The sequence below is a fragment of the Periplaneta americana genome, chromosome 8 (genome assembly GCF_040183065.1).
Source record: "Periplaneta americana isolate PAMFEO1 chromosome 8, P.americana_PAMFEO1_priV1, whole genome shotgun sequence".
NCBI lineage: Eukaryota > Metazoa > Arthropoda > Insecta > Blattodea > Blattidae > Periplaneta > Periplaneta americana.
Genome location: NC_091124.1, coordinates 151,649,793 through 151,663,050, shown reverse-complemented (window position 1 = coordinate 151,663,050; position 13,258 = coordinate 151,649,793). Strand labels below are relative to the sequence as shown.

The window sequence follows — 13,258 nt, the reverse complement described above, 5'->3', positions numbered from 1 at the left end:
GAGAAGATTAACTCCGTACGTAGATGAAATTATTGGGGATCATCAGTGCGGTTTTCGGCGTAATAGATCGACTATTGATCAGATTTTTTGTATTCGACAGATAATGGAGAAAAAATGGGAGTATAAGGGTACAGTACATCAGTTATTCATAGATTTTAAAAAGGCATATGACTCGGTTAAGAGGGAAGTATTATATGATATTCTTATTGAATTTGGTATTCCCAAGAAACTAGTTCGATTAATTAAAATGTGTCTCAGTGAAACATACAGCAGAGTCCGTGTAGGTCAGTTTCTATCTGATGCTTTTCCAATTCACTGCGGGCTAAAGCAGGGAGATGCACTATCACCTTTACTTTTTAACTTCGCGCTTGAATATGCCATTAGGAAAGTTCAGGATAACAGGCACGGTTTGGAATTGAACGGGTTACATCAGCTTCTTGTCTATGTGGATGACGTGAATATGTTAGGAGAAAATACACAAACGATTAGGGAAAACACGGAAATTTTACTTGAAGCAAGTAGAGCGATCGGTTTGGAAGTAAATCCCGAAAAGACAAAGTATATGATTATGTCACGTGACCAGAATATTGTACGAAATGGAAATATAAAAATTGGAGATTTATCCTTCGAAGAGGTGGAAAAATTCAAATATCTTGGAGCAACAGTAACAAATATAAATGACACTCGGGAGGAAATTAAACGCAGAATAAATATGGGAAATGCGTGTTATTATTCGGTTGAGAAGCTCTTATCATCCAGTCTGCTGTCCAAAAATCTGAAAGTTAGAATTTATAAAACAGTTATATTACCGGTTCTTCTGTATGGGTGTGAAACTTGGACTCTCACTCTGAGAGAGGAACATAGGTTCAGGGTGTTTGAGAATAAGGTGCTTAGGAAAATATTTGGGGCTAAGCGGGATGAAGTTACAGGAGAATGGAGAAAGTTACACAACACAGAACTGCACGCATTGTATTCTTCACCTGACATAATTAGGAACATTAAATCCAGACGTTTGAGATGGGCAGGGCATGTAGCACGTATGGGCGAATCCAGAAATGCATATAGAGTGTTAGTTGTGAGACCGGAGGGAAAAAGACCTTTAGGGAGGCCGAGACGTAGATGGGAGGATAATATTAAAATGGATTTGAGGGAGGTTGGGTATGATGATAGAGACTGGATTAATCTTGCACAGAATAGGGACCGCTGGCGGGCTTATGTGAGGGCGGCAATGAACCTTCGGGTTCCTTAAAAGCCATTTGTAAGTAAGTACTAGGCCTATTATTACCACTACTACTAGGCCTACTATTACACTACTACTACGCCTAGTAATATTACCAAAACTAGGCCTCCTCTTACCATTACTACTAGGCCTATTACCATTACTACTATGCCTATTATTACCATTACTACTAGGCCTATTATTACCACTAATACTAGGTCTACTATTATCACTACTACTAGGCCTACTATTACCGGTACTAATTGTATTAAAACGTCTGTTCTGACCTCAAACCTGGTGATCATTAACTACAAAATGAATAGATTGTTTTATGATAAAATTTATTCTCATTATATTTTAAATCAGTTTCCAGAATTTTTATGATCTCATATTTCACCACTAAATATTTTCAAAGCACCATATACCTTCCTCTTTCTTTGCATGAAAGGACTGAAATATAGATCACTTTAAATATTACAGTAAATATCCATTATTGTGTCCTTAAAACAATACTAGTAATACTGAAAATTAATGTTGACATTGCCATTATTCAATATTTCACATACTTATCCCGAGTGTATATGGGTGATTTAATTTATTTTTTAGAATATTGCCAAAGATGAATCATTATAATACTTTAATAAATATAGGGCTCCTCTGCATTCATGTTTATTTCATCACGACTCATCCTTTGTAAAAGATGTTTAAAACAGTGTCTATCACCAGGCTACATCAATGTATTGTGGTACTGTTTTCGAATTTCGCGCCGCAAACACTCCCTTTAATGGCGGATGCTAGCCGGTTCAATTTGTGACATTTTTCTTGCCTGCCACTCACGGGTATGTGTCTCTAGTAAGTATTACACACTCTTTGGTAATAGAATATCTGAGGTTCTCTATTGCATCCGGTAGAGCGCTCTAGTGTGGCGTGTTAAGTATCGATAATACAACTGTCTCTGATCGATTACCATACTATATTTTGGTCAAAGAGTAGCCTACAAGCTATAGCAATATCAGTCTAATTATTCTGTGCTCTTTGGTTTGTTTTTCTATGGTTACAAGCAACGAGCTAGAAGTAGAATATAGAGTGGCGATCGCGCCGCCATCTTTGAAACTTTTGAACCTATGTCCGCCATGTATTAACTAGTCAAGAAGTGAGCGTGGTTCCTTTAGCATAATACAGAAAGTGACTGTATAGAACATGTTGCAACTCACGAATCTTATTTTATATCGCATTAACCTATAATTATATTCCATTTTACTAACACTTCTTTATTTTAACAGCTGTCAGAAAACCAATGCAGCAACGATTTAATCCATTCACCTCACGTGAACATCGAAGCTTAAAGATGTGGATACAAATGGGCATGGTGCCTACAGGACGAGGCTGAAAGAGAATGTTTAGAATATTGCATCTTGTTAATATTATTTTATATTGCAATAACTCACATATCCCATTTTTACCAGTGGGAAGGAAAAGCCAGGCAATATTTTCTTCTACACATCTCTCATTGACATTGAAGTTTTAAGATGTGGAACATGTACAGAAGTGGGCGTGGTTTCTCTAGGATGAAACGGAAAGGGTAGTCCAAGATAGTTGCAACTTATGAATCTTATTTTATATGGCAATAACTCGTATATCTCATTTTTACTAACATTTTATTTTTAATAGTCATCAGTAAACCCATAAAGAAACATTTTATTCCATACATCTTAGGTTAGCTAGATTAACATTAAATCTTTTAGATGTGGAACTAGAGTTACACAATTTTTTGGCGAGATGAGATGAGGCCGAGGATTCGCCATAGATTACCTGACATTTGCCATACGGTTAGAGAAAACCTCTGAAATAACCCAACCAGATAATCAGCCGAAGCACAGCTCCAGATCACCAGACAAGTGAGTCTGCCGACTGAGCTATGTTGATGGGTCTATAAAAATATACAATACACAGCAAGCAGTTGAACTATACAAAAACATACAATGGACAGCAAGCAGATTAATTCAGTTTGAAAGCAGTTGAGCTATACAAAAATATAGAATACACAGCAAGCCGATTAATTAAATTTAAACCATTAACAATTCAATCAACTGAGATATACAAAAATAGATAATACATATGAAGGAGATTATTATTCAGTTTACAGGCATAAAAAATCCATGAGGTAAACTAAAAAATAAATGTAATACACAGCAAGCTACAATTGAGGGGCCCAGTGGAAAAGTAGCCCATGGAACATTCCTGTTGATTTTTACACGCTTTCAGTGGAAGACATGTAAGCTCCAGTTTCGTCGGACAGACATAGACTGCTTGAAGTCGTAGGCCTATTCATGTCAGTATGTTATACAAACCTGGATTCTCGAGGTGTTCTATTGAATTTTCCTCTGCCACAGAAGAAAAAGCTTCTTCGAAACTTCGCTTCTTTGGTGGAGGCCTAGAAGTCTTTTTTTTTTTCAAATGAGCTGGAAACTTGAATATAGTTGCTATAGCATTGGGCAACAAACGTCTCCCTTCGTTCACAAAATAGGCTACATGTATTTTGTATCGAAATGTGCAGAACACAAAACACTATGTACTTTGGGAAACTATAATTTGTCTCTCTTCATTTGTGAAACCCACTGCTTAGTCAACAAATAATTTTTCAGTGGGAATCTGTAAAAACAATGCACATGTTACAGAATCTTTCTATCAATTTATAATAACAGTTATAACTGTTATTATATTAATAGTAATACCAAATTATGGCAGACTACTTATTTGAAATATGAAATATTCTTTGTTTTGTCGCTTCGGTTGCTACAGTTGTAAGACGAGCACACAGGAGGCATCTTAATGGAAAATTTAAAAATCTTCACGTGCTTATACGTCTACTTCTGCTACAGCGAGATACTAGTTAAAACATGGCGGCCGGTAGTTCAAGCTAGTACCACAAAGAGCGCTGATACAGACGTGAACGCCACTCCATATTCTACTTCTAGCTCGTTGGTTACAAGGCTACCATCATAAAATGGCAATCGATATGTACAGCTGTTAGAGGGGCGGCCATTTTTTCTGTATGTACAATGCTTAAACAAGGGGTTTCGTGTCTATAACTACTGCAAAGTAATTCCCATGTATAGTTACAGGCTGTTTATACATCCATCGCTGATGCATGGTTTATTAGTCACGTTTTCTGTCTCAACTTTGCATAAGTCTCGTATCAAAACTATGCACGGTTTATTAGTAAGACAGCAAATTTACAATACTGTAATAATAAAAAGTAATGACCTGAACAATTGCAGAGAATGGATAGCAACAGATTTTCCGAATCAGGCTTGGACATTCAGACCACGAGACAGACGAGACCCTGGCAGTCCAAGAAAGCAATGGACTATTGAATCGGAACAGCCATGGGGCCTACGTCTTGAAGATGATGCTTCATCGTAAAAATTATGATGACGATGAGTTTGTTTGTTCCCTGCTGTTGCTGCATGATCTGGGCTATCGACGTGTCAATTAGGCGGTCCGGGTTCGAGTTCCGATCAGCCTGGGGTTTCTCTCTGAGTTCTCCCTTTTTCCCACCCTCAAATTCATCCTTATTCTACAGAATTTTGGCGAGCTCGTAAATTCGTACATAAAGCCATCGATAGTATCGTATATTCAGCAAAAGTTCATGAACGAAAGATGGAATACGTCATAAATTCATCAAGCTCTCTTTTAATTCCTGATAGATCTTAGACGGAAAAAAAAATCGTTTGACATCGAATCCTTCCAGTTACGAGGCCGATGTTTTTGATGAATAGTTTGATGAAGTTATTTCAGGTTAGATTAAAATGGAATATATTTCGGTGCAAAAAGCAATATAGTCATCTTCAGAGTCAAGTAGTGAGAGTGACAGACACAAATTTATTGATGATAAATGCAGATTAGGCTATAAAGGAAGTCACGTCAAAACACAAAATTACCTCAACAATGTTGTGAATACTATTAACTACAGTTAACTACAGTCAAGCAATCGAATCGTTCGCCAATTAAACGAAAAATGCTAATCCATCTTATTATTTGCTAACGTCATGACTAGGAAACGGAGTTATAGTTCCGTACCTATTTTGTTTGCTACGTCCTAGACGTATGTTATTCGGATAGATAGTATTTTGATATTTAAAATAAAAATACATGTAAAATGCAAAAATGACAAAATTCAAAGAAAAAATGCCATTTAAAATGTAAAAAATTATCTCGCAGGTCTGAGAAATTCGTCCCATAATGGTCTTAGAAGGGGGGGGGAAGAAGATTTTATCAAATTTCCTGGAGCCGAGTCCATCCTAGCATAAAAGGGATTAGGCGAGAGTTTACAAATTATTTTTCGCGTCAATACATCCCCGTTATGGGAAATGCAACAGGCCAACCAACAATCAATCTCTTTCGCTGACAGAATTTGAGTCTTCAGTTCAGTAGCACTCATTGTCTTCGTACATAAATTCCAACTGAAATGGAACATTTATTAAATTTAAAATTCTTGTTAATTTCACGTAATCTCATAAAAGTCTTAAATTGTATTTCATAAAGTCCTAAATGTCTCCTTTTAGCACCTGGAAATCCGTTTCCTAGTCATGACCATACATGTATCGAATTCATCGGATTATTTTTCGTTGAATTTATGAACTCGTCGTCTGGCTTTGGTCTAGGGACGAGCGGAGTTCTTGGCTTGAAATACATTGCATACTCATCGAACCTTAATGTAGTCAGCTGGTAAGAGTTGGGAATGCGACTAGCTGGGGATAAGAGTAATAGTTCTCGATAATCCCAGTGCTAGAGTTCGCCTTCCCATTCAGGATGATGATGACGATGATGATGATGATGATGATGGTGAAATGAGGCATGTAGTTGCAAAATCAGATACAGTGAACTCTCCTAAGTTCGACAGAACAGAATTGAAAGTTCAGTCCAATATGGGTAGTGGGTGTGGCAGGTGAAATGAATACAAATTCTTATTGGTGATCCATCAACGAATACAGTACTGTACTTGCATTTCCTGCCCGCCCCGAGACTTGTGTATGCGCTTCTAGTACCACAGTGGGTTTCGACAGTTCTGTCTCACAAACGGTACAATTGTCAAATAGATAAAGCGGAGTTCATTAATTTAAAATCAGTGATCAATATGGATGTTCTAATCAATAAAATATTGTTTTCCTTTAACAAAAGTTTCACTGCAAGACACAGGACCAATTCCCATTCAAATGGCAAGCCCTTTCTTAGTGCCCGTATAGGGACGTGTCTAATTCTCCTACGTAAGTAGTCGAACTATAGCATGTCTAACTTGATTTCTGTCGAACTTAAGAGCTTCCACTGTACATCACTTTTTTTTTTTTTCGAAATGAGTTACTGTTATATTTCATATCTTCATATGATTCTACAACTGCTATAGCACTATAACAGTGCTCCAGATCCATCATATGGATTTGTATGATAAAAATAATATTGGTTGCAAATCCTTGTTTTCTTGCAAACGTTTTTCCTTCATACTGATAATTATGTTTCAGTGATGTATCTGATTTTACAACTAAATGCCTCAAATAATTTTTCTAAGAATAGCAAGGATGTACAAGACTGGATCGAATATGGAATGAAAGCATCAGAAAAGAATTGCTACTTTAAAATTTTATTGATAAAATAGAGCAACATCGTGACAACTGATTTCAGCGCTTGAATAGAATGAGATATGAGACTATCCAGAATAATATTTCAATATAAAACAAAACGAACACGAGGCATTGGAAGTACCGAAAAGACCAGCTATGAATCCACAACAGGACATTGTGGCATCCCGTGAACTTAAGAATATTTTGTGATCAGAATTAGGCCTGAAACGCATATAAATATTTCGTGAGTAACTGATCTACATTTCCTTAAGGGTTATAATAGTAATATGCCTTACAAGAGCGGTATGTTGATGTTTTCATGTTCGAGGAAAAGATTGAAAAAGCGAAACGTAGTTGAGCTTTTTTAATTTCTGAGAACATGAAAACAAACATACCGCTCGTGTATCGTACATTATTTTGTGCGAAGATCGTTTATTACATACCTAAAAGAGGAATTTCTAATTAGTTGCAATGAAACCTTCGTTTTGGTTTCTGTTCAATGACGGCAATTTTGGAAAACAAAAATATCTCTCTTCAACATTGTTGCTATAAAATGTTTTCTGTGTTTACTATATTGCAGCAGGCCGTGATATACGTCTGTCTTTTTTCCCCCAGTTTATAAACGCGAACTTAAAACAAACGATAAGGCTATGTTTTTATTTATTTTTCATTTTAATATTTTAACAATATTATTTATATAACATATTGCAGTAATAACATCGGCATGTGGAATCTTGTTGATTTTTTCACGGCTTCCTTAATGTTACTTGCATCACGAATGCAATAACTTTAGTGGAGTAGTAGAGTTTACTTAATTTTTGCAAATATTTAAAAACAATAATTAACAGTGCAATTTAGATGAAATTGCAGTGGTAAGTTTCCAATTTATAATTATTACTATGTTAAACGTCTTTAAAAATAATATGTTAAAAGCCTAAAGCAGTAAAATGAATATGACGCTTAAGCGGTAAGAATAGGGAAATTGTTATGTGTGTTACGTTGGGAATACTGAATGTGGTATTTCACACTTACCGCGTATTGGTTTTGTGCGGAAAGCAAGCAAATACGAACGATCTCGCACAAAAGAACATTAAATGTCCAACAAATTCTTGATTATGTAATGGCATGATACATGGTGCAAGGCTGCATTTTAAGATGAAAAATGTTACAAACACAATATGAATGTCACATATATCCAGTTCTGAAGAAAGGGAATAGTTATTTACGATATGAGTATCGTAAAGTTTCATATTACAATACGAGACTGGAAAGTTGCATTGTAATGTGAAGTTACGGTAAGTATATTGTAGAACGTTTTATCCACTTTAATAAAAATATACATTTTTTTATAAAAGTTATTTTATTATTTTTATTAGTTTTGAACATGTCTTTTGTGGAGAGGTGACTTTATTATTATTAGTTTCTTTCTGCGACAGGCGATTCTTCTATATTTGTTTTATATATACAATATTAGTTCATTAATGATCCATAGCTACCTTAAAAGTATAAAAGTTAATAGAAAAATCGCATGAATGTGCTTTGTGACATAAGATTTACAGTGTATATGATGGAGTTATATAAACTAATATACATTGTATTACACATGCAGTAAACTAAATACAAATATTTACACACAGAATACTTACTAAATTTTACAGAAGAAAGAGTTCGTCCAAAGGGCTGGATTCGGGAAGAGTACCCAAAACGCTCATTGCATTTCCGCGTTGAATAGCAATACTTAAACGCTGACGCAAATAAGTAGTGCAACGACGATCACCAGTAATGGAGATAAAAATTTGGCCGATTTGAGATACCAAAACTTTAGCGTCATGACTCCAAGGACCGAAGATCTCCACAGCAAAGGGAACAAAGATATAATTGTCTAAAAGATGAACACATTTATTGACTTTTTTCTTCACAGCTAATTCAGCAGCAGATGCTGCGCGTCTGGAGGCATTCGGCAAGTGAGATGGAGCTAAAATGTCAACGCAAGTGGAGTCCCAAATTAAATATTTTCCTCTAGACCATGAAATTAAGGTGAGACCATCGGGTCGTTTACCATCCGCGCGACTAACACCTGGTGGTTCCAAAAGAGACGGGATGCCACAAGAAGTCAGAGATCTTTTAATGATATCATTGAGTGATGTATGTCTGGGAACAGCAGTACAAGGTGAATTAAACAAACATTGTTAAAATGAATTCAAACGAGGATTCACATATTGAAAATTCTGCAAATTCTGCATTAGTACCATCGAAATCCTGCGTGAGGTATGAAGTGGAATATAATAGTACATTATGCAACGAGTCTATAATGAAGGTAATTAAGAAGTGAGTATGGATATTTATGAAACGAGCGCAAGCGAGTTTCATAATTTTCATACGAGCTTCTTAATTACCATTATAGGCGACTTTCATACGACATTTATGCTCGACCATATTTCTAACTTGATATTATTAATTTTAATTGTATCTGACCTTCAGTAATGTTCCGTATGTTGTGAAATGTGCGCAGACGCGAAAGTATTGATTTTTTCCTAGGAACAGATGTCCACATTAACCTTGCTAGGCTATAAGAACGTACAGAGATAACATTGAAATTAAATTATACATTGAAAAACGAGGTGACAAATTGAATTTATTTGAATATTATTTACAATTAACGCTAATTATTATAGTAACAGAACGTAACCTTCTGCGACAGTATTGGATCTCCAGCCTCCGTGACTTTTCGCTAATTCTCTTTCGATTGCATATCCGAGAATAATTGATACTTGCGGTTTTATAACGGTAGAAAGCTGACCTGTCATTGGCTGAACAGTTGTAACCTGAGTCGTCATTGGCTGAAAGAGCTGACCTTTAATGATTAGGTGTACTTTAATGACATGCATTAAAGGTCTGCTACCAGGTGTATAATTACTACGTTTCGGCATGGTCGAGCATAAAAAATTTAAAGATTAATGTTCGGCTGCTATTACATTATCAACATTTTTGACAAAGATCTTTTATAAAATATATGACAGTGTAATGGGTTTTCTTTTATAAGTGTTTCCTTGATAAAAGATCTTTTATAAAATAAGTGCATCTTGTTATATTTGATAAAAGATTTCTATACCTTGAAACAAATATGGCGGAACGCAAATATAACTGGACTGTTGCTACCACAGAAATTCTAATATCAGAGTGTGAAGGAAATTAAATGTTGTAAATAAATAATTTGTATAATATAATATATTACATAATAATAATAATAATAATAATAATGATAATAATAATAATAATAATAATATTTTATAATAATTTGTATAATTTTTCAAGTCCTCACATTATAGCTCTTCCAATAAGTTCTGATGGATACCTCTCTTATCACGTTTTGCAATCCACGGTTTAATCCACAGGCGTTTCTTTTTCTGTTCCTTTTTCAGTAAAATTCTTATGTAATAATTGAACTAAATGTAGCTAAACAAGCACAATACTGTTCTTCATTCATGGTGTTATAAACTTAACGCGTAAATATTAGTATCAACAAATCATAAACTTAACGCGTAAATATTAGTAGCTATCAACAAATCCTCGGAACACGTGTTAACTGTTGTTGAACAAGTGTTGGGAGGTTTTGTTCCTAATGTTCGTTATCTTTGGTAAAATACTTTATAAAAGATTTTATGTAGTGTAATATACCCCAAATCCTATCTTTTATAAAAGATATTTGATAAAATATTTTACCATATTCTTTGTCAAAGAACTTTGATAGGCAATAGCAGCCTTCCAAGAAAAATGTAGACAGTGTGTACGCTAGGCCTGTCCAAACAACGCTTCCGGCGCAGCAGCGCGCCAGTCACGCTCCAGACAGTACACCGGCGCGCACAACCGACGGGTCAGTCTAGCACCCCTCTCGCTTACCCCGCCAGGCTGCGTAGAGTCCGTCGCATTTGCTCCGCGCTTGATGTACGTATAGACTATAAGTTATACGTGTATTGAATTAATTTAATTGATTTGAAAGAGAGGGGAAATGGGAGGAGAAATTGAAAAGGTACGCGAAAACGCGTCCTTGCAAATGGAGTTCGGGCTGAGAGAAACTGAGTATGTCAGCTCCAAGCCTGTTGACTACTTGTCTCACTCTGGGTTACGCTGCTCCACTGAAGGAGCCCTAAAAATTTTGAAGGGGATAAGCTGAATATGGACAGAACTCCTTAGGTACCACATACGGGGGGGAGGGAGATGCAATGACACGTGTGAGCTTGATGGTACCGTTTAAAGGTAAACTATAACTATGGCGAGTCGTGAAAAGAAACGGAGAGTCGTCGATCTTCAAACAGGAGTGCGAGATAGCCTATTTATGCATTTCTGCATGTGACCTTGTGCTTTTAAATTTAAAGAAATATTCTTGGAACGCTACAAAATCGAAAATATAAGGATAGTTACGGCGCTGGTAGGCGTCGATCGTGAAATGAAGTTGAGTGAACTTAAGCAGGCGTTACAGTTGACAACACACATAGAAGTAGGTGGTTTTAAATTGTGTTCAATTTGAATGTGCAATCACCTTCTTAGCAGCTTGACTGCTCCTAGTGGGTTTGCTTTTGCAGGAACCTGAAGCGAAGAGTCCGTCTCTCCGTGCAAGCTACAAAATATCCTTAAAAATCGCCAAATCAGCCAAGCCATTTTCGGAGGGCGAGTTTGTGTTGTCCCCACTACTACTCTGATAGTCGCGTGGTGGGACCTCGGCGCGTGCAGTGATTGTTGGCGCACTGGTGCAGTTGAGTAGCGCGCATGGGTCTCGAAGTCTGGGCAGGCCTGATGTACGCAACCAGTTACGTAATAGCAGTACTATTACCTAACTAGTCGCATGATAGAAATATCATTACCTAACTAGTTGCATAATGAAAGTGTTTACAACATTTTTATTAGTGGTGTAAAGCCTACTTTGCACAATCAAAATGGATGAAAAATTTACATTTCCTTGCTGGAAATCAAAATCGAATCCCTCAGATTTTTGTCGGAAAAAACTGCCGTGTAAACCAAAGCGGGTGAGTGAAATATTATTTGTATTATTATCTGAAATGGGTACGGTTATGCCCAAGTAATTGTTTTGACGGAAAGCACAGGTCAGCTTAGAGTTCCAGTAACTACCATGCTTGGATATGTGATACGATCATTTACTCTGACATGGAACAGGGAGCTGCCAAGGCTACGTAGAATAACATTAGCACGGTTCACTCGTGCATCTTACTCACATCTCAGACAGCAGCGCCCGTAGCTTGCACACTGTTTCTCCCAGGACCCAGGGGTACTGCTGCCAAAACACTCCCAGCTCGTTAGGCAAACCTGTAATGAAAAGACATTTATAAGGAAACAGTCGTAAGAGCATCACATCGTAACAGAATAGAGAAACTGAATTACGCTCTATTTTTTTCACAGTCGGTAAACTAAATAATTAACGGCTGTTGGCATGGAACAGGGCCTCAACTATGACTTAAAACTACTCGTACCGTACATAAAAATTTCATTTCTCAATAATATGATTTAGAAAATATGTATAACATGAAATGTAAGCTTGCAGTTGAAGAAAGTGTTAAGAAACATTAACTTAGCTCTAGATAATAAATTGCTAATTATTAATTTTATTCATTTATAAATATTAATTATGAAATGTTTCAATTGTAATTACTTATATTATCACATATTGTTTGTAATCTAAATTACTTTCTTCCATTACTTAAATTTATTGTTTATGTATTATTTTTTCTTCCTGCCTTTGTAATGCAATACTGAACCACACGAACACGAGCCTTTTTTTTTTCTCTTGTACGGAGGAGGGATCCAAAGGCTTACACTGCAGTCTGAAACTTTTTATGCCTACTACTCCTATTCTTATGAATGATTGGATAGCCGAACGACCGCGCTCTTGTACAAGTACAGCACGCCGCACCATGAACTTAACCCGGGCTATTGTATGGATGATGATATGTGAATTAATGATGGCGAAATGAGTCCGAGGTCCAACACCGAAAATTGTCCAGCAATTCTGCTTCACTTGGTTGAGGGAAAATCCCGGAAAAACCCCCAACGAGATAATTTATTCCAAACACGATTTGAACCTGGGCCCGTTCGTTTCATAGCCAGATGTGCTGACCATTACTTCACAGCGGTGGACAACACGAGCCTTACTCATATGGAGTTAATGCATACAGTCGCTTTAGGGACTGGGAAATGATGAGGGGTGAAAAATCAGAATTTTTATTTGGTATTAAAAAAGTAGAAAACTTGCTCTTTATATACTCGTATATGTATATATTGTGTGGAGTATGTCTGCAGATAAGCCCTTTAATTGACCTCTTTAAATATGGCGGCACATTTAATTCATAGGGCTACACTTTTTTAATCCAGTTTTCCCTAAGTTGATATTTTTCAAACTTAAGTG

At 36.4% G+C, this 13,258-nt stretch overlaps 1 protein-coding gene across 1 annotated transcript in view; it reads right to left on the bottom strand.

The window, feature by feature from the left end:
• LOC138704254 (neuropeptides capa receptor-like) overlaps positions 1-12,205 on the bottom strand; it is a 116,811-nt gene extending 104,606 nt beyond the window's left edge. Inside the window, exon 1 of the mRNA XM_069832128.1 lies at positions 12,072-12,205. Coding sequence (XP_069688229.1) covers positions 12,072-12,205 — 134 coding nt within the window. The remainder of the gene's footprint in view (positions 1-12,071) is intronic.
• Positions 12,206-13,258: the final 1,053 nt, after the last annotated feature.